This window comes from Lepidochelys kempii, chromosome 1, assembly GCF_965140265.1.
Source record: "Lepidochelys kempii isolate rLepKem1 chromosome 1, rLepKem1.hap2, whole genome shotgun sequence".
Lineage (NCBI taxonomy): Eukaryota > Metazoa > Chordata > Testudines > Cheloniidae > Lepidochelys > Lepidochelys kempii.
Window position 1 is genome coordinate 232,599,464 of NC_133256.1, and position 24,368 is coordinate 232,623,831.

At 41.7% G+C, this 24,368-nt stretch overlaps 1 protein-coding gene across 6 annotated transcripts in view; it reads right to left on the reverse strand.

Annotated features, from left to right (window-relative positions):
* The window catches only part of SOX5 (SRY-box transcription factor 5), a 547,399-nt gene that overhangs the window by 86,521 nt on the left and 436,510 nt on the right, over positions 1-24,368 (reverse strand). For all 6 annotated transcript variants that reach the window (XM_073318355.1, XM_073318369.1, XM_073318362.1 and 3 more), the window contains exon 8: positions 15,551-15,636. In XM_073318355.1, coding sequence (XP_073174456.1) covers positions 15,551-15,636 — 86 coding nt within the window. The remainder of the gene's footprint in view (positions 1-15,550; positions 15,637-24,368) is intronic.

Here is a 24,368-nt window from a genome sequence, read left to right on the forward strand (position 1 = left end):
AGAATGCTGTATTAAGTCTGGCCCATAGTCATCTTTTTGGGGGGCATTTGGGGGTAGAGAAGACCCTGGCACGGGTCCTGCGACGATTCTTCTGGCCCAGAGTACATGAAGAAGTGTGGAGGTACTGTGCGTCCTGCCCAGAGTGTCAGCTGCACAGTCCCTGTCTCCACTTGAGGGCACCTTTAGTACCCCTTCCCATCATAGAGGTCCCCTTTAAGCGAATAGCCATGGACCTGGTGGGACCTCTGGAGAAGACAGCCCGGGGACACCAATATATACTTGTCATTCTGGATTATGCTACTCGCTACCTAGAAGCCGTCTCCCTGCGGAACATGGCTTCTAAAACGATAGCTAAAGAGTTGGTGGGGATCTTTGCCCGAGTGGGGCTACCAAAGGAGATATTAACAGACCAACGTACCCCATTTATGTCGAAGCTAATGAAGGACCTCTGTATGCTGCTCCATATACATACCCTAAGAAATTCAGTCTGTCATCCGCAGACCGATGGGCTGGTAGAAAGGTTTAACCGAACCCTCAAGGCAATGATAAGGAAAGTGGTAAGTTGGGACGGGAAGGATTGGGACACTCTACTACCCTACCTTATGTTTGCAATCCGGGAGGTACCTCAGGTCTCAACTGGGTTTTCCCCCTTTGAATTATTATATGGACGCCACCCCGGTGGCATACTAGATATCACAAAAGAAATCTGAGAAGAGGAACCCAATGAGGGGAGAAATATAATTGACCATGTGTTGCAGATGCGAGAATGGATAGCCCGGGTCACCCCTATTGTACGGGAACATTTGGAAAAGGTGCAGGAGGCCCAGTGAACCCATTACAATCGCCGGGCAAAAGTCCGACAGTTCCAACCAGGGGATTGGGTGATGATGTTGGTACCCCTGGCAGAAGGCAAGCTTTTGGCCCAATGGCAGGGGCCCTATGAGGTGGTTGAACCCGTGGGGGAAGTAACCTACAAGGTGCAGCAGCCAGGACGCCGGAAACAAGAACAAATTTATCACATTAACCTCTTAAAGCCTTGCCACCAATGAGAGGCATGTGTAGTGGCCCAAGAGACCCCCGAGCCAGGGAAACAACATGCAGGAGCAAATCAGGATATCCACTGATCTGACACCAAACCAGAAGAAGGAGGTAACTGAGATGATCAACCGATACCAGGACGTGTTTTCAACCAAACCAGGTCGGACCACCGAAGAATATCACCACATTATCATAGACCCTGGGGCAAAGGAAACTTTAAGGCCCTATCTGCTCCCAGCGGCAAAAAGGGAGGAGAGCAAAGCAGAGGTAAAAAGGATGTTGGAGCTGGGAATCATCGAAGACTCTCACAGTCAGTGGTCAAGCCAGATTGTGTTGGTGCCCAAACCCGATGGCACCACTAGGTTTTGTAATGACTTTCGCCGGGTGAATGAGATATCCAAATTTGATGCATACCCCAGACCCCGTATCGATGAGTTAGTTGACCACCTGGGCAATGCCCGATTTTTGACCACCCTTGATTTAACAAAGGGATACTGGCAGATTCCCCTTGCCGAAGATGCGAAAGAAAAGACAGCATTCTCTACCCCAGAGTGTCTGTTTCAATATACTTTTCTTCCTTTTGGACTGCATGGGGCACCTGCCACCTTCCAGCATCTTATGGACAAGCTCCTACGGCCCGATACCAGTTATGCAGCGGCATACCTGGATGACGTGATTATTCACACCCCCGACTGGGAAGCCCACTTAGAAAAGGTGGACGCGGTTCTGGACATGCTAAGACGGGCTGGCCTCATAGCCAACTCAGCCAAGTGTGCTATAGGGCTAGCCAAGGCTAAATAGCTTGGCTACATTGTAGGAAGGGGCATGGTTAAGCCCCAACTAAACAAACTAGAGGCTATCCAAATTGGCCCCAGCCGAATCGGAAAAAGCAAGTCCAGGCATTCCTGGGAGTGGTGGGGTACTACCGACTATTTATTCCTCATTTTGCTACCAGAGCGAGTCCCCTGACAGACCTGATATAAGCCTGGGGTCCAGACATGGTGAAGTGGACAGACGCCGCAGAGAAAGCATTCATGGATCTATGGACAGCCCTCTGCAGTAACCCCGTGCTTATAGCCCCAGACTTCAACAAACAATTCATTTTACAAACAGATGCATCTGAAGTAGGATTGGGAGCTGTCCTGTCACAGATGGTCAGAGATGAAGAACACCAAATCCTCTACCTCAGCAGGAAACTCCTCCTGAGAGAGCAGAAGTATGCCATGGTTGAAAGAGTGCCTAGCTGTGAAATGGGCCATAGAAACACTACGTTATTACCTTCTGGGATGATGGTTTACCCTTGTGACCGACCATGCACCACTCCAGTGGATGCAGCGAAATAAAGAGAAGAATGCAAGGGTGACCAGATGGTTCCTGTCCCTACAACCTTTCCAATTCACCATACAACACCTGGCTGGAAGCCACCATGGCAATGCAGATGGCTTGTAATGAGTACACTGCCTGACGTCCCATGTTGCCCAAACCCGTAGGGTTGAGCAGACGGGGGGGATATGTGAGAGGGTCAGGCCAGATGGCTACAGGAGAGTAATCCTACTGGGATCTGGGAAGTGGGCGGGCAAAGCCTGGCCACAGCTAAAGGATCCTCCCCCCCAGCCTAAGAGAGGGATTCACAGGACCTGGAAACCAAATGAATACAGGGGACAACTAATGAAATAACAGGGACAGGAGTGTGGTCAAAGGGTCAAACGAAGGGAACCGGACAGGGACACTCAGAAGAGAACCCCAGACAGCGCCCACTGCTCCTCAAAGGCGTTGAGGGAGTCAGTGGACGCCGCCCAGAGGAACTCTGCCCAGGTACGTGAATGGACGGAGGATCGGAAATAGGACCCACAGGCACAGGAGACTCCATCGGCCAACCTCCTCATTACAGGAGAGTAATAGAAGGCAGATATATTAGCCCCAGGTTAAGCAGGTCCCTTTTCCCTGGGTAAGGTAACAGGGAAGGTTCCAGAACAATCAGGGACCTTCTGGAGACAATTAAGACAGACAGGCTGATTAGAACACCTGCAGCCAATCAAGAAGCTGCTAGAATCAATTAAGGCAGGCTAATCAGGGCACCTGAGTTTAAAAAGGAGCTCACTTCAGTTTGTGGTGGGCGTGTACGGAGCTGGGAACAAGAGGCGCTAGGAGCTGAGAGTGAGAACGCATAGTGTTGGAGGACTGAGGAGTACAAGCATTATCAGACACCAGGAGGAAGGTCCTATGGTGAGGATAAAGAAGGTGTTGGGAGGAGGTCATGGGGAAGTAGCCCAGGGAGTTGTTGCTGTCGCACAGCTGTTCCAGGAGGCACTCTAGACAGCTGCATTCCACAGGGCCCTGGGCTGGAACCCGGAGTAGAGGGTGGGCCTGGGTTCCCCCCAAACATCCCAACTCCTGGTCAGACACAGGAGGAGTTGACCTGGACTGTGGGTTCATTGAAACGACCAAACTGTGGGCTGCCGTGAAACTCCAAGGCGAGCAAATCCGCCAATAAGCGCAAGACCCACCAAGGTAGAGGAGGAACTTTGTCACAATATGTACCCATACTTCCTTATAGATTTAAAACATCAGAGACAAAATAATTTCAGTGAGAGAGCAGTAAGAGGAAGTAATTCAGCATCTTTCTAGATAGATGTCATTATAAATATTTGTTGAATATATTATACAATACTGTAAATGATATATATTATTATCTGGGCACCATAAGTATAGCAAGACTTCAGATGAGAATTTTCTTCTATCATAATCTTTGGGATGCATAAAATGTTCTGACTGAATTTGTGGACCTAAGGTGGGTCAGCTGTTCTTATTTTGTCAGACAAGCCTTGAACAGTGTACCTGTCAGCAACTTTCAGTTTTCCTGTTTATTTTCTCATGTGGTTTTGGGGATGCATTGTAAATATACACTATTGACAATGCTCAGTGTGAAGAAAATGAATCTGATGGATGTCCCCAAAAATGCCCTAGTCTGACTCAAACTTTCATGTTTTGTGGGAAGCCTACAAACCTCCAGATTCTAGCTTCACAATGAATCCCCCACTCCCAGCTAGCCAAACTCCACTCAGTGTGGTTTCACATTTCTCCCCCAGGCCTCCATCCTCACCAACAGTTTGCTCATGATTACATAACCTTCTTTGCATGATTATATAACCTTCTTTGCAGCCGCATCTCTGTAAAGAACAAACAACATACTAGGAAAACCAGTGGTGTAAGTTAACTAACTCCGAAACCCATTGTCCAAAATATGTAAAGGGCAAATACTTTTTTGTTTGTGTGTCCAGATTCTTTTATGCAGATTTGTAAAGAAAGAATTAATTCAAAGAGAGTGCAAGAAACCAGCTACAGAAAATCCAAAGCAATTCAGAAGTTTGGCACTGTTGCCAATATGCAAATTGGTTGTTTCGTTCACCTTCATCTGATGTCCTATACTTAAGGACACCTATTTTCCCTTTACTCCACGAGAACTACTCTGTAGATCTGCAAGGCAATTCTCAGGTCATTTCTCTGGTTTTTGGATTAAAGAATATACTAACATTAAGTTCTTCAAGCTCCACAAATGTGGTTTTCTGACCTCTTCTACTATCAAGGTACAGATGGTGTTGGAGAGCTCCCAAAGGGATACTACAATCAACGGCCAATTTAGAGTGTGAAAGGAAGTCTCTCTGTTTCTAATAATGACAAAACTGCTGATGCAACGATGGAAAATGGCTGGAAGAAATTTACTGATGTAAGATTCTGTTGGACTGTTCTGAAAATCTGGAGCCTTCCATGTTTGTGGTATTAAAAACAGGGTTCCACATTGGGTGTGGTTGATCATAAAACACTATAATCATTCCTAATTATAGAAATTCCAGTGATGTGTGCCACATAAAACAACAAAAAAAAGTTTCATTCAATATAGACGCCTTCTCCTCTCAGTTCAATTTGCTGCTGACACTCTCCTAGGCAAGACATGACATAAGTGAAGACTGTCACATTTCAATCTGTAAACAGAGTCTTCTGCTGGCTACTAGAACTACTTATGATGTCAGCCACTTGAGCAATATTCATCTAAAATTAATGCCTTATAAATAATCAAGGAGTAATCTGCTTCAGTCTGTCAGACTAACCCCAAAAAGAAAAAGTGTAAATTTTTACAAGAGAAAAGAAATTATGGATGACCTGACCTCTCAAGTATGCTTGCCAGGCAGTTACGCACTCCTGCTTGCATGACCTATTTTCCCCTGCTCATCGCACAGAGAAGTTCCAAACAAATGGCAGGTGATATAAATTGGTTGGAAGATAGAGAGTGCCATCCAAAGCATGCCAGGCATTTTGGCACCATCATAGGGTATCAGTACATTTTAACTGAAGTGGTATCTCTTTAAAGTTATACAGGTAATACAACTCATTTCATGTGTCAGTCCACAGAGGACTATGTTAGATAGGGTCATGTTCTATGATGTGCCTTAAACATATGCACTGTATATACTGACCTACAATTTTAAAGTGTAAGAATGTGTGTGTGCGTATACAGTGTGTATACATATGTGCATGTGAGTGTGTGTGTATTAATTGAAACACAAGCTGTGACTGAGTAATTACTTAAGGCCAGTGTTTTAAAAATGTTCATAAATTTTGAGTTCCCATGCTGGGACACGTAGGAACAGGTTTTCAAAGATGCTGGACACTTACAGCTCCCAGTGACTTTCATTTGGCCTTAGAGAACATAATTCTCTCACTGCTACAAACAGGCTTGTGTACTAGTTACACCAGACGGCAATCAAATCACCTGTGGTCTGAACTATCCTATTACAGGATGTTTAGGGTCAGTGGGACGTAAAGTTGCAGAAATGTTTAAGTTCACTTTTTTTAGCTTGTGAGTGTCAAGGAGAAAAAAAAAGAGACAGACCAAAGCAGAGGATGGAAAGGGAAGAAAAGGGGAAAAAAGCAAAGGGAGATGTCAGACAAAACAGAGAGAGGGGAAGAAAAAGAAAATAAAGGATATGTGCATGTGCAAGATAAGAGACCAAATGGGCTTGTGTATACTGAGGCTTCTGCTAGTAGGTAATGAGACCACATGATGAAGCTGAAGGCTGGCAAATATGAAAATAGCATGAAAAAGACATTGGTTGTGCTATTTCCATTGTCCAAATGTCAAACACCTTCTGGGAACCCTAGGGGTGGTAATAGTCATGTAACCATCTCTTAAGTTCTTCCTAAAGGGGATTTCTTGAAAACGACTGGGCTCTGACCCTAGCTCATATGGACTTGGAAAAGTCAGAAAAAATGCTGGTTGCACTTTTCCAGGCCTATTTGCATATGTTCTTTAGTATGCAGGATGTCTCTGTATGTAATTGAATTGTTGTTTTTTCCTCTATTAATACATATGCAAATGAGTCACTACTGCAGCTGTGCTGTATTAATCATATGTGTGCTTCTGTCTGTCTGCCCTGCAGGCTCAGGGTCGGAGGGAGGGGGAAGAGGGAATTCAGGCTCTTTAACCTACAAGAAAACTCACTCATGCAGACAGAGGTCTGCTAGCAAACAGCAGGCCCAGGTTAAAACTGAAATGAAGATAGGCTGGTCGTTTTTCACTCTGTATAGATACGGATGGAATCTGAAAGTTATGCAGAAAGGACTGTTAATCTAGATAAAATGAATATGCTGTCATAGCTAATGTTTTCCCCTGAAAAAAAAAAGTGAAAACCTGACATTGCACAAAATATCCCTTACCATGTATATTTACTACCTGTGTATATATCTGTTCACCAGAGATATATTCAGACACACATGGTGCTCTGGGAAATACAAAGCATTTAGCTATGTACTGTCAAAATTATCGAGAATGGCAGGATGCTGATAAAACAACATGGTGGAGTGGTTCATTCATGTCTGCTTTGAAAAATATATTCGTTTACCTGTAAAATTGTAAAACTGGATATCAAAGGCAAGCATGGGCTACTTAAGACACCAACTACAAAGTATGTTTATCCACCATGAACAAGATTTATTAGAATTAGTATTATTATTAAGATAATTTGGAGATATTTTTCTTTCAGAAACATATGGCTGGATAAAAACTGAAGTTGGCAACTGATTACATGTCCCATAGGGACATAGGACCTCATGGGTCACTAAGTCCAGTCCCCTGTTATTGCGGCAACCATGTCAGATAATCCTATGCATAAATTTACTGAAACCTTGTTTATGTGTTTTAATGGATTGTTTTAAAATTGCTATTAATAGTTTATTATTAAAAATAAAATATCCACATGTAACAAATTCTGGGGACATGTCTGGCACACATGGGGCCAGATCCTCATTTGGTTTAAAAGGGTGCAGTACTCACAATACTCATGCTGATGGAGTTACACTTCTGTACTCCAACTGAAGGACTGGGCCTTGAGCTCTACTAATCTCCTTTAAAATGGACATTTAATGTAGAAGAGGTGATGAGTATCTTGTGGCCAAAACACTTACTTATAAAATCAGAAATAACTGAAGGGCAAGATTGGGAAGTATAGAATCTACACTAATATATCTTTAAAACCTCTCTAATGGGACATCCAATAAAAGTGTATACATATTAATATGTATTATTACTCTTACTATTATCATAATTTGTGATAGCTACCAAGAACATATATCTTAGTATAAATGAATATTGTCAACTAATGGGTGGATTGCTCCCATTAGATGGCTGCCATCTTTTGTTTATGCTAAGGAGAAATGCTGTAGTAAATGTACTTAGTTTTTTGTTTTGTTTTTTTTTTGCAGATGTACTTGCTCATGATGGAAACCTAATTTTGCTTTTTATGTTTAAATTGACTGCACCATTTTTATAATATTGTAATGAAACTGGGCCTCAGTGATTTACTGCCCCATAAATTAATTCCTAGTCCTATTAGTGAGGCCAGGTAAAGCAAAAGAGCAAATGCTGAAGGAATTGTTGGCACTAAGTACTGAAAAGACAAGGCTTAGATAGTATTTGAAGCTACACACTGCCCACCAAATGTAAAGAGTGACCCTGTAATGCTAAGAAATGGCTAAACTTCGTGTAGGCAAAGTGTTGAGGACATTAATATCCCAAGGAGGTAATGGATATAGATTGTAGAGCAAATGAATAATGGATAAAATACTGCCACCTCTTGGCTATATTCTGCAGAAACAATAATAGGCCACAAGGATTGTATTCCTGCCCATCACAAATTAATCAAAGAGATTTGTAACCCTGTTAGATGTGCTCTTAATACTGAGAGTTTGACTATATTTGTGTTCAGATGAGTCAATTACAATGGTTAGACAGTTTCTCATGTGCTTCTTGCTGGCTTCTAGGTGGCTACCATCAGACAGGGAGGTAATTGTTTAGGGTGATCAAAAAAGGGGATGTAACTACAGGTAAAGGGAAGAAGCTAGGAAAAGAGAAAAACCTTTGAAATCATGAAAAATTCCTGACAGTGAGATATATGAAACCACGGAACAGTTTGCCAAGGCTAATGGTGGAAGTCCCATCACCTGAGATATTTCAAACTAAACTGGACAAAAACTATATGCAAGAGAGACATTCCATATTGGCAAGGGGAGAATGTGAGAGATGGAGTAAATAACCGATAACAGGTTTTCACCATTTCTCTCATTTATGTGATGTTGTGAATGCTAAAATGAGGTGAGTTAAGAAGGACAGCTGAAAATGTGTTCTCCAAAACAGATGTGCAGTCCTTGCCATTTATTTCAATTTTATGTGCATCACGTATTTATATAATAAATCACTGGCAGTTGGAACAGTCTATCTTTTGATTACAATCATTATGAAGACACACCGGGTAAATAGGTTTTTAATCCTTTGTCTGTTCCTGGAAATACAACAAACACCCAGCTAAATGGCACTTCTATGAGATTTAGATACCCTAGGCCATATTTTCGAAAGGAAAACCCGAACACATCTTAGTATCAATTTAGGCACTTAAATAAAAAACAGATTTTCAGAAGTACTCAACACTCAATAGGCTCAACTCTTCTAAAAATCTGACCACTTATTTTGGTGCCTAAGTGAAAGCTGAACTCTTTTGAAAATCTGGTCCAGACTACAGATTCTGAGTTCTCATGAAATTCAGGTGTCAGTATGCATTTTCCAATACCATTTGAAGAAGAGGTTGTGCTAAGAATGGAAACTGGAACTGATTACTAAAGGGGCAAAGTGGAGGAATAAAGACTTTGCAGAATAATTTTTTCAAACACAGGTAGGGCCAAGCCCTGTTCACTGTACTCACATGAGTAGTCCAATTGATTTCAGTGGGATTACTCAAGTAAGTAAAGTGAGCAGGTTTCACCCTTTAGGGTTGAGAAAACCAGTCAAACTACTTTAACATCTGTGTATTTTTTGACACAAGTTTTCTCTTATCTGTGTAATAACAGGTTTGGTCACACAGTTGCATACCACCACCAAGAAAGCGCAATGTCCTGTTCCATTCTAGGATGATGAGGAAACAACATTTGAATGTTGGTGCATGAAGCTTTTGGGTGTGTTTTTCTCAAGAGCAGATGATTGTGGGGAGTGTATATTACATCATACTGTCAAGTTGTTTTGAACAAATGCAAAATGCTCAATACATAAGCAGCTTTCATTATGCATTCATCATCATCTTGCAAATACAGCTATATGAATATATTGTGTTTGTATTACAGCCAATGAATCATTGTCATTATTAAGTTTAAAAAACTAGGTCTATTTAGTCTTCAGAAAAGAAGACTGAAGGGGGAACCTGAAAAAATGGTCTTCTAATATGTTTAGGGCTGTTGCAAAGAGGAGCGTAATCAATTGTTCTCCATGTCCACTGAAGGTAGCACAAGAACTAACGGGCTTAATCTGCAGCAAGGGAGATTTAGGTAAGATATTATGAAAAGCTTTCTGACTATAAAGGTAGTTAAGCTCTGGAATAAGCTTACAAGGGAGGCTGTGGAATCCCCATCACTGGAGGTTTAAGAATAGGTTAGACAAAAATATCTGTCAGGGATGATCTAGTTTTACTTGGTCCTGCCTCAGCACAGGGAGCTGGACATAATGACCTCTTGAAGTCCCTTCCAGCCCTATATTTCTTTGATTCTATGACTATTTGATTATCAGACAACCTAGATGGGAAATCTGAACTATTCAAATTCCCAATAATACAGAATCTCCTCACAGTTCCTAGAGACCCTGATATTAAGTCATGGGTTTTGTCATGCACTCAGGAGTCAGGTTTGTCAGAAGAGAGCACAAGAGAACTCATCTCAGACTGAAGTGACTCAGGCTGTCTAGAAACACCTAGTTCATACTAGGCACACCCAGATACTTAAAATTGGTATTAATCACTCCTATCATAATTTTATATTCACTTAGGATGTATCTACACTTTGAGCTGGAAGGAGTAATTTCCAGCTCAGGGACATATATGTGCGCTAGCTTTGATCAAACTAGTCAGCTAAAAATAGGATATAGCCATAATTGATGGGAGGAGCTAACTGCACAAAGTATGTACCTAGCCTCTCAGGAAGGATCGGACTTGGTGTGGCTAACCCCTCGCACCACTCATGCCACCACAGCTACACTCTATTTTTAGCACACTAGCTTGATCAGAGCTAGCATGCGTATGTCTCCCAGAAATGGAAATTACACCTCCAGCTCAAAGTGTAGGCATACCCATAGTCCCATGACATGACTCTAACATGATATGTATGCTTACAGGTTTGAATGCCCATCTCCAAAGTGGGGGAACTTAAATCCCCAAATTACTGGTCCATCTGTGAAAAGGCCATCTTCAAATGAGCTATACGCTATAGCAGGTCTTTGAACTCACCAGCTTTATTAAATCAAATATTGCTGAAGGGAATAATCCAAAGCCCCAGATGTCCTGAAGTCTCATTCTTGCTCATTTGAAATCGAACCACCACTCACCATCATCCTCTAGGAATGCAAGCCCTCTTCTCCTCTACACTACGCTTTGGCAAAAGTACTTTAGGGACTATACTTTTTTAACCCAAGTCCTCAATAGGGGAAAACTCACCCACTCCCCTAGACATGCTTTAACAGAACCTGTGCTTCCTGATGGAACATTTTACACAGTTGGGGCTGAATCCCTTTGATGCATCATATCAGTAACAAAGTGAAGCTGACAACTACTTTTTATAAAGTGAAGTCAGTGGGACTGAAACATGCTGGGTTGACAGTCCTGAAGACTGGAGTCTCTTTAGCCCAGATCTTCTAAGTTATTTAGGCACCTAACTCCAATTAATTTCAACGATTTGGGCCATACCTCCTAATGGCAGTAGGTGCTTAAATACTTCTGGGGAGCTGGGCCAGAAAAACTGTCAACCCATCATCTTTCACTTCCCCTGTGAAATGTCCATCAGAGAGCACATTTTCCTTTAAAGCATGTCTAGGTTAGTGGGTGAAATCATTGGGAGTTTGGTGCCTAAATACTTTTATTCTCAAATCCAGGTTCAAGCACAGATAGTGTTAATTCCAGTTTCTCCAACATGAACCTATCAAAATACGTCTAACGTGACCTGGAGGAACCACTTCTATGAATGTGTAGTACAGTCTCCATGCTTATTCAGCACGAGCCTCTCAGCTGAAACTGCCACCAATTAGTCCTAACTGTGTCAGTTGTGGTATCTGGGTCCAACAGTGGGGACTTGGGGAGAAGAGGGAAAGGTAGGGCTTCAAATTATTTACCCTCTCAGGCTGGAGTTAGCAGGGGGCTATGCCATCACTCATCAAAAAGGTGTGCTTGCCTGGGGGAGAATTAATATGTTATATATCCCACTGTAAGAACACAGTGGAGACAAGGCACTTTAGTTTTGCTGTGAGATAGACAAGGCCAGGTGAACCAGGAGCGGGAGGTAGAGTGCTGAGCTCACCTAGCTACCTTGTGGTAAACACTGCTAGTACTTTGTCTCCAATTAGGATTTTACAATGAGATAGCTATCACATTTGTTATCCTGCCATTAAAAAAACAAAACAAAACCCTTTGCGTTGGAGAAGAAAAAGCCAGAGTGCGCCTGAGAGTCACAAACTCTCTTCCTGTTCCTTGTCTTGAGATTGCATCTCTTTCTTTGATCTCCCTAGAACACCACTTGACTAGTCTTAGTACACAAAGCCTGGAAGAGCAGCATAAGAAGCAGCGTGGGGAGAATATGAAAAAGGGAGAGAACGGGAGGTTATAATGTGTCATTTTGACCTCTCGAGGCTGGCAGACAGGGGGTTTAATCCCAGGTGTTTTCAGTGAGACACCAAGGTTACATATTATGCAGATGAATCTCTGAAGTGAGATAACCCTCTCCGCCCAATGGGCCCCCAGACTGTACTCACTGCACACTGACGTATGCCATTTGAAACTGGTCTAAGACCAGTAGTTCATTTCACACAGACCACTGAGGAGACAATCATTACAACCCAAATTAAATGGGATTTGAACTGTTTCCTGGAGGACAAAATGCTTTTTAATTCCATTATCTACATTCTGTGCCACTGATTCCCACCAAATAAGGTCAAGATAACTTTTCAAATATTTCCCATTCTTGCTTATGCTGGCTCAGCTCCACTGGCGTTAGCAAGCTTGGGAGTACATTCTAAATGCTGTATTATAAAATCCTTCTCAAAATAGGTCTAATTTACACAGTGCTTAAAATGGTAGCAGAAGTCAGAAGTCTGTCTACACTAGGGCTCCCTATATAGCTGACTCATGGAAATGAATCAGGTTTAGGAATGCAGGGATATTTCTCAAAAATGGTTTCCTAGTGTACCCATAATCTTATCTGAAAAGCTTCTTCCCACTGATGGACTCCCAAACTTGGCTCCGTTCCCAGCCCAAATCACAGGTGAGCAAGCCAATCAGTAGGGGAGCCTGCTCAGTGCTTTCCCTTCTTTCATGCTCATTGGCATAGGAACAAGAGGCCTTTGGAGCTTTACAATCCTTCAGCCCCTAAAATCATCAGAAAATTTTAATTAAACCAATAGTATCCACACACCGTCACATTTTCTATGATAGAATGGTCATTGTTATAGTCTTCCTTCTATTCAGAATACTTTAACTCAGTGCTTACTGAGTTACTGTCCAATCCTGGTCCTGAAATGAAATAGTCAGACTCTGACAACCCCCTTTATCACGGACTCTTTATTTCAGAGCAATTCTGAATGACTGCTAACTAAAGATCTGTAGATATACAAACTTCTGCTTCCTCAAATGCAAAGTAATGCACATTGGAAAAGGTAATCCCTAACATATAACATGAAGGGATACAAATTAGCTATTACCATTCAAGAAAGAGATCTTGGGAGTCATCGCTGATAGTTCTCTGAAAACATCTGCTCAATGAGCAGTGTCAGTCAAAAAAGCGAACAGAATGTTAGGAACCATAAGGTAAGGGATTGATAAAACAGAAAATATCATAACGCCACTATATAAATCTGTGGTACAACCACACCTTGAATACTGCGTGCAGTTCTGGTCACCCTATCTCTAAAAAGATATATTTGAACTGGAAAAAGTACAGAGAAGGGCAACAGAAATGATTAAGGGTGCGGAACAGCTATGTGAGGCGAGATTAAAAAGACTGGGACTTTGCAGCTTGGAAAAGAGACGACTATATGGGGGGGGGGGGGGGATGTGATAGAGGTCTAGAAAACCGTGACTGGTGAGGAGAAAGTGAATAGAGAAGTGTTATTTACCCCTTCACATAACACAAGACCTAGGGGGTCACCCAATGAAATTAATAGGCAGCGGGTTTAAAACAAATGTAAGGAAATACTTTGTCACACATCCCACAGTCAACCTGTGGAACTCATTGCCAGGGATGCCTTTGAACTGGCTTAAAAAAGAATTAGATAAGTACACGGAGGACAGATCCATCAATCGCTATTAGCCAAATGGTCAGGGACACAACTCCTTGTTCTGGGTATCCCTAAATCTCTGACTTCTAGAAGCTGAAACTGAATGACAGGGGAATGGATCACTCGATAAAGTGCCCTGTTCAGTTCACTCCCTCTGAAGCATCTGACACTAGTCATTATCAGAAGAGAGAATACTGGACTAGATGGACCATTGGTCTGACCCAGTATGGCCATTCTTACATTCAATGTATGTTCTCATTCCTGTGTGTGTGTGTGTGTGTGTGAGTGTGAGTGAGAGAGGTGAGTATTACAGGCATTTTATCAGAGCTTAAGTTATTTCCCAGAAGTCATTTCTGGAGGATGACATATTTTGCATTACTTTTATGGTTCCCATGACTCCTAAACTGCCCTTGGTATTCGTAGCTCACAGGATCAGAAATTAACATACTGTGTATCTTTTCATACAAAGGTTCGTGGTGGTGCATTGAATGGGTCAGCTTACACACTGGCAGCCATTTCTGTGAAACTCAGCTGACTAACTTTGTAGGAAAGCCTATCAAAATTGTCCCTCATCCTCTCTTGTGCTGTCCAAACTAACTGTATGAAGTCCAGTTTGCCCTAGTTCTGATTTAACTTAATTCGAGACTGTGGTTTCACACCTGTAGTTTATAATGTTTGAGCATTTCCAAGCAGATATATATGCTGTGCATCCCATGTGGTTTGCCTAAAGATAGTAAATGGAAGAACAAAGCCTCAGTGGTGAGTTTAGTCTTACAAAAAAATGTCAGTTAAATTCTTGCAAAACTAAAGTTAGTTTGGATCTGGATCCCATTTATGTGAAACAACCACATATGTCAGAACATAAAGTTCAAATTGTGGATCTGACTATCAAACTTCCTAATATACAGTGGGTTTAGATCTGGTGGGTTTGATTTGGAACAGACAGGAAAATCTGGAAAATTCTCATTCTGATCCATGGTCAGATTTCAAACACCCTCAAATTTAGGATTATTTGTGTCCAGGGTTTTGAATCAGGCACAATCTAAACAAATCTGGGACCCAGACTAACTCTGTTGCATGGCTCAAACAAGATTCTGTAGTGTGTTTGTAATACAATTTTATAATTGCATAGTGTGTTAAATTAATATAATTATTAATTACCTGTGTTCTAGCAGCACCTAAAATATGCTGGGTACCTTAACACTACGTAGGAAGGCATAGTCACCACCCTGAAGAGCTTATAGTCTAAAAAGACGTAATCACATTAAGTGACTTTTAAGCAGTTTAAAAGTCGTTGTCAGGACAGGGCTCTTCTGTCTAACCGTGTGTTTCTTTTTGCTGGTTCACATGTAACCAGCCTTTATGACTTGCATCAGAATGTTGTAACAAAAAAGGAAAACAAATGGTTTTGCCTGTTAAGAGTGAACGTTCAAATCTAAAAATCAAAATTAATATTGGTGTAAAACAAATCTTCCCCACAGGTTAAAAAAACAACAACAAAACCCCAAGATGGTTTATGTTTATTTAAGCTTCAATGTACATTTTAAATGAAAAGGGTGTGCCAAAAACATTGTTAGTTTTGTTGTGTTCTAATGGAAAAGAAAACTGTTTTCCATAATTACTTAACCTTTGCCTCTTCTGCATTGTTTCCAGACTTACCTGCAGTTGGAGTGGGCCTAAGCCTGGTGTTGCTGCGGCAGCAGCTGCCATGGTAGTTGGGATCAGCTGAACAGGGTAAGGGTCACCTAAGTAAGAGAATAATAGAGGCGTCAGCACCTTTTATCTACTCTCCACCTGCAAATTAAACTCCTGCATTCACTCTTTCCAAAAGCCTTCTTTTGTGTGCCTTGCTGAGGCCTAATGAAAAGCTCTATTGTGAAGCCTTTTACTAACACTCTTTTCACAATTCTGGCTGAGAGAGGAATGTGAATAAAAGGCACAAGCAATTAAGGCGGAAACCTCATCCTTTTTTATGATGTATTTAGGGAAATGGAAAAAAAAGTGCACACTGATCAGAGGGCTGCACTTCAAAAAAAAAAAAAAAATTAAAAAAAAAAGACAGAGAGAAAGAAAAGGAGAAGTATAACCTTGATATGATCACAGTATTAGGAGGGAACAAATTTATAGACTGGTCCAGAATATGAAGTTAATCAAACTGAGATCATTGTTTGTAAACTGAATAGCACACAGATCAAACTTTAGTATCTATGTGAACAAAAACGGCACATTCTTGAATTCTATATTTTCTTTTTGGTGGAAGCAATCTTGCTTTACAGATTGAGATCCCAATTCTGCAAAAGGCATAATAGTATGAAGTCAAAGGGACTCCGCACAAGTGTCAGGAGTCCCCTCACAGATCCCTTTACATGATTGGTGCCTTAATTTAGCGTCTTACCAAAAATGAAGATAGCTTAGGCTCAGCATCCTCCTGTGCTAGACACGGTGTAGGAATAAAATAAAATTTTTAAAAAAAAGTGGCAAATACTTTTAATGAGAAATGTTCATTATCTGAAGGAAAAAAAGGTAGCCCCCTCCCGCCAAACAAACAAAAACAAGGAGACATGTTTCACTGTAAAAAATAGTCACTTTTGGTTTGCCTTTAAATGTCTTACTCTTAAATGAATTCAATTCTTGTCCACCTACTAATGAAACCAATGGGAAAGCTGGAGCTGCAAGCTTAATAGAAATGTTACATGCATTATATTCCTTGCCCAAATGACAAAATGTTTAAAAGCTTTCCACTCAATTAATAAGGATCATCAGACCATTCGTGCATGGTGCAATGATCTGCTAATAGATACGATTAGCATGGCATAGAATGAGCCATTTGAAATAAGACCATGACAGACACAGAACATTTTATTAGGTAGGCACTCTACAAGGTTGCAGTACATTTGATTAAGCGGACACAATAAAAGTTTCCCTCCAGGATTATACTTTCTTGGGCAAATTGATAAAAGAGCAATTTAAAAGGCCATGCAGAATGCTACATGTCATGATGATCAATTTATTATTATTATTATTATTAATAAATGATATATTTGTGACGACATCAAGCGTAAGTGCCCGGAAACATGAAATGGGAGAAAAGCAGTCATATTTTTAAAATACTGTAAATAGGCTGTGTTGTAAAATTTGGTGTACGTTCTTTCAGGAAAACCACTAATGTTTATGTTGACTTTTTTAGGACACATAGTCAAGCAGTGTAAGAACCAACAACATAACCCAGGAATCCTGACTCCTAGACTTCTGCACCAGCCACCAGTCCACATTTCCTTTTCTAACTTAGTTTTGATTTTTAATCTCACTCTGTTACTGTTCCACATTTTTCAATATCCCCTTGATTTCATTTAGGATTCCACTTCCTGTTTAATATCATTGATTGAATGAAGTGATTCTTTAAATTTTCTAATCTAGAACGTTACCCAGTGACGGAAGCAGCAGCTAGTCTTAAAGACAGCCGAGAAAAAAAATCCCAAAAAAGTAACAGACTCAACATTCATAGCTTTGTGCTACTCCCAATGCCACAAGAACCTCAAAGGAAAATCCCAGTTTCATTTTGAATGACTTCTTTCTAGAAATGGGCAGATTGCGCAAGTGCCAGCCACACAAGAAACCAAAACGATTGTTTCCCTCAATTCTAAAGAGAAGAGCAATTAATGCTGATGTGCGCTGAAGTGTAGTTTTTAAAACACTAAGTTGTGTGGAGCCAGGATCTTGTGTGCTCCCTGTTTTCGATAGTCATTATTATTATTGTTGCCATTGTCATTAATTAGTAATAATTAATATTATTTGGTTGTCGACACATTTCCAGTGCTCCCAAAATATTTTTAAGAACAATACATATACAACAAAAGCTTAAAAGCTTTTGTGACCCTACCATGAATCTTTTGGAATCGCTAATACTTCTGTTACTTCAATATTACTATGTGCTAGGATTTTAAAATTCCTTTTATTAAGTGAAGTAGCCCTTGCCTACTGTAGGTTTTTGTTTCTTAAAACATTTCCCACCATCGCAACTCCTGTGGCTAGTCTATACTAAATACTCCCACTGTTGCAACTGACCCAATGTAACAATAGTGGGAAAGTTTAGACCAGGTACAGTAATGAGTAGAGGCAATATCAGACTTCATTCTTCTAAGTACTGTACACACACATAGCAAGAGACTGGCGCTGTCCCTTAAAAAGACAAAACAAATAAAGAGTGGGAGGGGAAAATAAGAGAGGAGAACTGACTTGCCCAGTGAATGTCACACAGCAGGCCAGAGAAGAGACTAAAACCCAGATCTCCTGACTCCTATCCCAATACTCGCTCCACTGGAGCCCACTGCCTCTCTGAGCAGTCCTTAACATTTCTCCAGAACTGGCATTTAGATTTGTCTGAGCAGTTGTATTTAATGCTTAACACTTCTTAGGGAAATGCATTTCTTAAGCATTTTATTAATGCTTCAGTAAATGTCTCATTTTTAGATCTAAACGGTCCTTTTCCAAGTACTGGGAACTTTTTAGGAATGTGAAACAAGATAGTCAGCTATTAGAAACAGCTATTTCCCGACCAGTCATACGCTTGTATTACTCAAACAATCCACTTTCAAACAGTAGTATTATACTGAAACCAATCTACAAACGCAATCATGACATACTGCCGTATTACAACCGGGAAGGAATTAGTGGCTACCAGTCTCCCTTTATCTTCTAGGCAACAGCCAAAAATACAGAATTTTGGGAGGATCCTTTAAGTTCCAAACTATCAGCTACAATTCCTGGACAAAACAATTTTTAAAGGCAGGTATTTGCTGTTTTTTAGTTTTTTTACGAACCAGAGGGAAGGGTCTGGAATGGAGCAAGGGGTGGAATTTGCATCTTAAGAGAAAAGGTAGAAATGATTTGATTACCTCCTAAATTCCTCTTAATTACAAATACACTTATTTCCCACCTCCACCACTTTAGACAAATAACATAACTCAAAAATGACAGGGGGCAGGACAGAGCAAGAAAGAGCTTGTACGTAGTGGTGATAGCCGGGCATGAGAGAGAGGTGTATGACATGTAGAGCTCTAGGTGGGATGGTATGTTTTGGAGATTGTGGAGGGCACAGGATGAAACAGAGAATTGGGAGTCTGGGAGTGCAGATTGTAGGACCATCCCTCAGAGGGTGACTTCAAGGTTTGTGGAAAAGGGGGTGAAGAGGGAAAAGAAATTTACAGGGGGGAAATACAGGACCACAGAGTGACCTGGAAGAGGAAGTAATGTGGTTGCAGAGGAGCATGCAAGGCAAGGATGGACCTGGTTTGTGGGAGAATGAGGGTGAGGTGGGACTCGGGTGGTTTGTGTGGAGCAGAAGAGCGTGTGGGGGGAAGTTGCCTCTGGCTGATGCTCAGACACTGTAACAGATTGCCTGATTTGTTAACTGCTGCAGAAGCAGCCTTGGGAGACTTCTCAGTGGCCAAAGTGCTGAGATTGGTTCCAGTGTTATAGAGTATAATTATTTTTCAAAATATGAAGAAGATGGCAGAGGTGAGAACTGCGAGAGCATGGAGACCCATAAAGGCAGACAGGAAAAAAGGCAACTGAAGAAACTGGGATCTCCTGATGTGAATCCAACGCTTTCTATGAAAACATGTAGGGTAAAATTTTCAAAAGCACCAAAGTGACCAAGGAACCTAAGTCCCCATTCACTTTCAATGAGACATAGGCCCCTGCATGCCTAAGTGACTTTTGAAAATAAGACAAACACCCAAGTCACATAGGCGCTTCTGAAAATTTTACCTGCATAGACTAGGCCTTTTCATCCTTTGTTTCAAGGATGCACCTCTCCGCTCCTTTCCTGCCTACCTATACATTATCACTGGTCTCCTGCTTCTCTGCTGTGCAGACCGGATCTTTGGTATTCCCTTCACTTCCGCTTCGTTACCTTGTCCCACAAGCAGCTCTCTCTCTTTGCCTCTTCTCCTGCAATCTTTTCCCTGGTCCTATATGCCCTACAACAGCGATACTCTGAAAGACTCGTGAGCTGCAAGTGGCTCTTTAATATGTCTTATGCGGCTCTTGGCAGCACATAATATCAAAACACTGTGCTGCTCTGGGAGGTCCCCAGGGGGCCTCTGCTCTGGGGGGGTCCCAGGGCTAGCCCCACCGGCCGCTGCTCCGGCCGCCCCCAGGGCCATGGTTCTGGCTGCTGTTCCAGCCGTCCCTGGACTGCTGCTCAAGCGGTCCCTGGAGCCAGCTGCGCCGGCCGCTGCTTGGTTGGTCCCCGAGGCCAGCTGCCCGGGGCTGCCCTGAGGAGCAGTTGGCCCCAGGGCCACTCCAGCTACAGCCAGTTGTGGCTGGCTGTAGGGCTGCTCCACCAGTCACACTGGCCGCTGCAGAAGTCACAGAGGTCGCGGAAGGTCATGGAATCTGTGACTTCCACGACCTCTGTGACAGACACACAGTCTTACTTATTCGCTATATAAATCCTGCTACACACTAATGTTAAATTATAATAATGTTTTGACAGGATTCTTAGGTTGCACCTGCTTGCAGAAACAACCAGAACTAGTTGAAAATTTCTGATGAAATATTTTCATTAAAATTGGCCTTTTATCAATGTCATGATTTTTTTCCTATGATTTTTTTCCCCAATTAAATTAGAAAATGGAAAATTTAAGCTTTTTGTTTTTTAAGTTTATTGTTTTTCCACCCCCTCCCCATTTTCACTGGCAAAAATGGAAACATGAGAAAGATTGGAGGAAGGAATGAAAACAGAAAAAAAAAGGAAAAAATTCACAAGTAAAAACTTTACAAAAAAATTAATTAACTGAAGCATTGATCCTTTTTAAAACTGCCAAACAAAAATGCACATTTCCCCCAATTTTGATCAGCTTTAGAAATAGCTCAGTTTAAAAATATGTTTTTATTACTTAAATATCTTTATGATGAGCACTCAAGGGAAGTGGGTACAGACAGGTATCCCACAGGAACACTTCTCACCACTCATTCATACTTGTCCATTTCCACACTTTACTTTGATGGTTCTGATGTGGAAGTAGGGATGTTCGAAATACTATGGGAGGACTGGAAATAGATGGGCACTTGGGCACAATTCACAGCTTCTGTCCCATGAGACAGTGAGGGGCTCAGGCCTGACCAGGGAAGGTGGGGGAGAGAGAAAGAGAGAGCGAGCAGGTGCCATGGAGGGACCACATGACAGTATACAGCCTGACTTCCTTTCAGGAGATCTATGTACAGCTCCAGTTGAACATTTTTTTTTTTTACCCACGGCCTCTGGAAGCTGTGGGCAGCTGTGCAAATGTAAACAAACTGTCTGGCGGCCTGCCAACGGATTACCATGATGGGCTGCATGCAGCCCGCGGGCTGGAGGTCACTCACCCTGGTGTAGACGTTCTTGCTCAGGTTGGAACCTGGGCTCTGAGACCCTTCCCCCCATCCCCAGGTTTTAGAGCCCGAGCTCCAGCTCGAGAGGGTACATCTACACTGCTATTTTGTGTGCCATAGCAGGAGCCTGAATTTGTAGACCTGGTCTCCCGAGACTTGCTGTCACAGGGTTTTGTTGTTGTTTTGTTTGTTTTTGCAGTGTAGATGTACTTTAGGTGCCCAAATATAGATCTAGGGTATGTCCACATAGCCCGTGGCAGCAAGCCTCTCAGCCCAGATCAACAGACTCAGGGCAGGGGGGCTCATGCTAGTGCTCTAAAATCAGCTGTGTAGACAGCACTTTGAAGCTGTGGCTCAGGCTGGGGCCCTGGCTCTGAAGCTCAGGGAGTGGGGGCAGGCTTCAAAGCCCAAGCTCCATCCTGAGCCACAACTTCAAAGCATTGTCTAGACAGCTATTTTTAGACTGCCAGCGCAGCCCTACTAGCCTGAGTCTGTCAAACCAGGCTGGAACGCTTGCTGCCACGGGCTCGTAGACCTTCTCCCAGAGATTCAATTTTAGGCACCCATTTTGGCCTAGGAATTGAATTGAAACCACCCACTTATTATTATAGAAGCCACTATTTTCTCTGTCTAGTTCAGATTTATTCAAGCTACCATGCAAGCCTCCCCCCGCACCACTAATTCGGCAATTTTTCTTGGAACTGAAAAACAAATCACTGGTTTCTCTTGTTCCCCATCAAGATACTTTTAGTTCGGTGTCCAACTCTATAGCAGTGACACACTCTCACAGAGCATACTAGGCACACTCCTTACCAGAAAGCATCTAATTCTTGCTGTGCCAATCCACAGTTTTTATTTTTGTTTCTTATTCTGGGGGATGGGAAGATGAGGGTTTAGTCATATGATCATTCTTTTCCAAGGCGCAAACAGTAGCTCTAAAAGATGATTAACATCCTTACAAAGAAACTACAGTATGTGGTCCTGATAACACATGGTTCCTATTTTTGTCATTCTGATAAAAGCGTACCATGTCAATTTTCTCTTCTTGTGATTTGGTGGTTGTCATTGACCTGTATGTCAGCTGATACAGCTGACACAGTTAAATCAGAAATTAGCATGCAGTCTCTTTAGAAGCCAGACTTATGGACCCTGCGTACAAGAGATTATGACACAGCCCACATGATAACCCATTAAACAATGAAACATGTGACTAACTAAAAAACAGAGATACATCAGCAAATATGCCCAAGGAAGTTTATGGTATTTAACTCCAAAACATTAATTTTATTGTACTGTACGAGGAACTATTAACAGAGAGTTTCATTTGTTATTGGATGTACGGAATATTGTTCAGAAAATGGAGGAACAGTAAATTCAACTTATTTTAATTTTATTAGGCGTGGCTTGTCCACTTTCTCACACATTTATGCGTATTTTAAGGGGTAATTAGCTATTTCATCAATAATGTTGTGTGCTTATTTTATTTAGGAAATTTCCAGCTGTAGTGAGCTGATATATAGCAAACATACAATATACCTATTGTATATTCACATTTTTTCCCCAATTGGATATGGTTGAAGCTGTGATTAAAGTGCTTTCCAAAAAACCCAAGTGGATGACATCTGACTGGAAACACAATATGATTTGTTACAACAAATTTTCCATAGGGGGAGGGAGGAAAGGGCAAAGAAAAAGAAAAACAGGTTTTGTTTCCAAAATTTGGCATGTGGCCATAAAAATAACATAGGTACAAGCAAATAAAACACCACCTAGGAGCCATCCTGAGAACTAGTGAATGATCTGGAAAACATATTTGGTAGCAAATATGGTACTACATAATTTTTTGAAGTGTAGTACCAGTAATCATCATTTCTAGAAACAAAACAAAACTGAAAAAGCCATGCCACTCAAATGGTCACATGAATTTCAGCTTAGAACACTAAATGTGTTGTTGATCCACTAGGCAAGCAGCATTTCTCGCACTGGATTGCATCAATCACAAGGGGGGAGAGGTGGGGAGGAGTCCAGTGTAAAATGCAACAGTGTCATAGGTTTGTCAACATTTTTATTTTCTTTTGTAAAAGCATCACCAAACATTTAAACAAACAAAAAAGACAAAGAAACAATGGGGGAAAACTCTCCGAAATAACAATTTGTATTTATTCAGTGCTTTAATTTTGAAGGATCTCAACATTCTTATCAAAGTATGGGCTATATATTATGCCTGTAAGGGAAGCCCACACTAAGGGGTGGTGCAGAACTACACTGCCTCAAAGGGGGCACTAGGAGGCAATCTGTTTGAGAGCATTCGGCTCCTCAGGTTTGCTGGGGGATTATAATTTGCTGTTATATCTGCTTACTCTTTGCTGCCTTTTTGGCTCGCCTAGCAACAGCCCCTCCACTCTCACAAGCACAAGGGTTGGGTTTCTGTGTGGACCTTACATGCACCATACAAAAGGGGATGGGGAGGGAATTCCTTACTCCCTTTCCCTCACTATCAGTTACTTAATGTGTAGTAACAAATTAGCTCTCTCTCTACAGATCTATGAATGCGCACATACAAGGAAGAGCCATTTTGTTCACCATGGAAAGGAAGCCACCTCTGAAGTGTAATGCAGCAGCTTTTAAACAGCACTCAACAACATTTCACATCTTAACACTTTGGATTTACATAATGTTTTACATTTTCAGAGCACTTTACAAACACAAATTAAATGATTCTCTAAATAAACATCCCATGGCTGCCAGTGTTTTAACAACCATGATATCTAACTTTGCCCAGGTCTACACAATAGGGGGCAAATCCCAGGCCTAATGAAGTCAACAGTAAAAGTCCCTTGACTTCAATAGGGTCAGGATTTCCCCCACAGTGGTTGAAATGCTGGAACCATGAGTGCTTCACCCACATGGGAGCTCCCATTTTTGCTAACACCAGTGAAACTGAAAGCAACAGTGGGATATTTTAGGGTTAAAGAGCACAGTGTAGGGAAAGTCAGAGCGTTTAAATATTTGCTTAAAATCACATAGCACATCAGTGGCAGAGATTAGGAGTTCTGCCACTATTCTGGAAAAGCAGTAGTCTGGCTTTTATGCCTGTGCT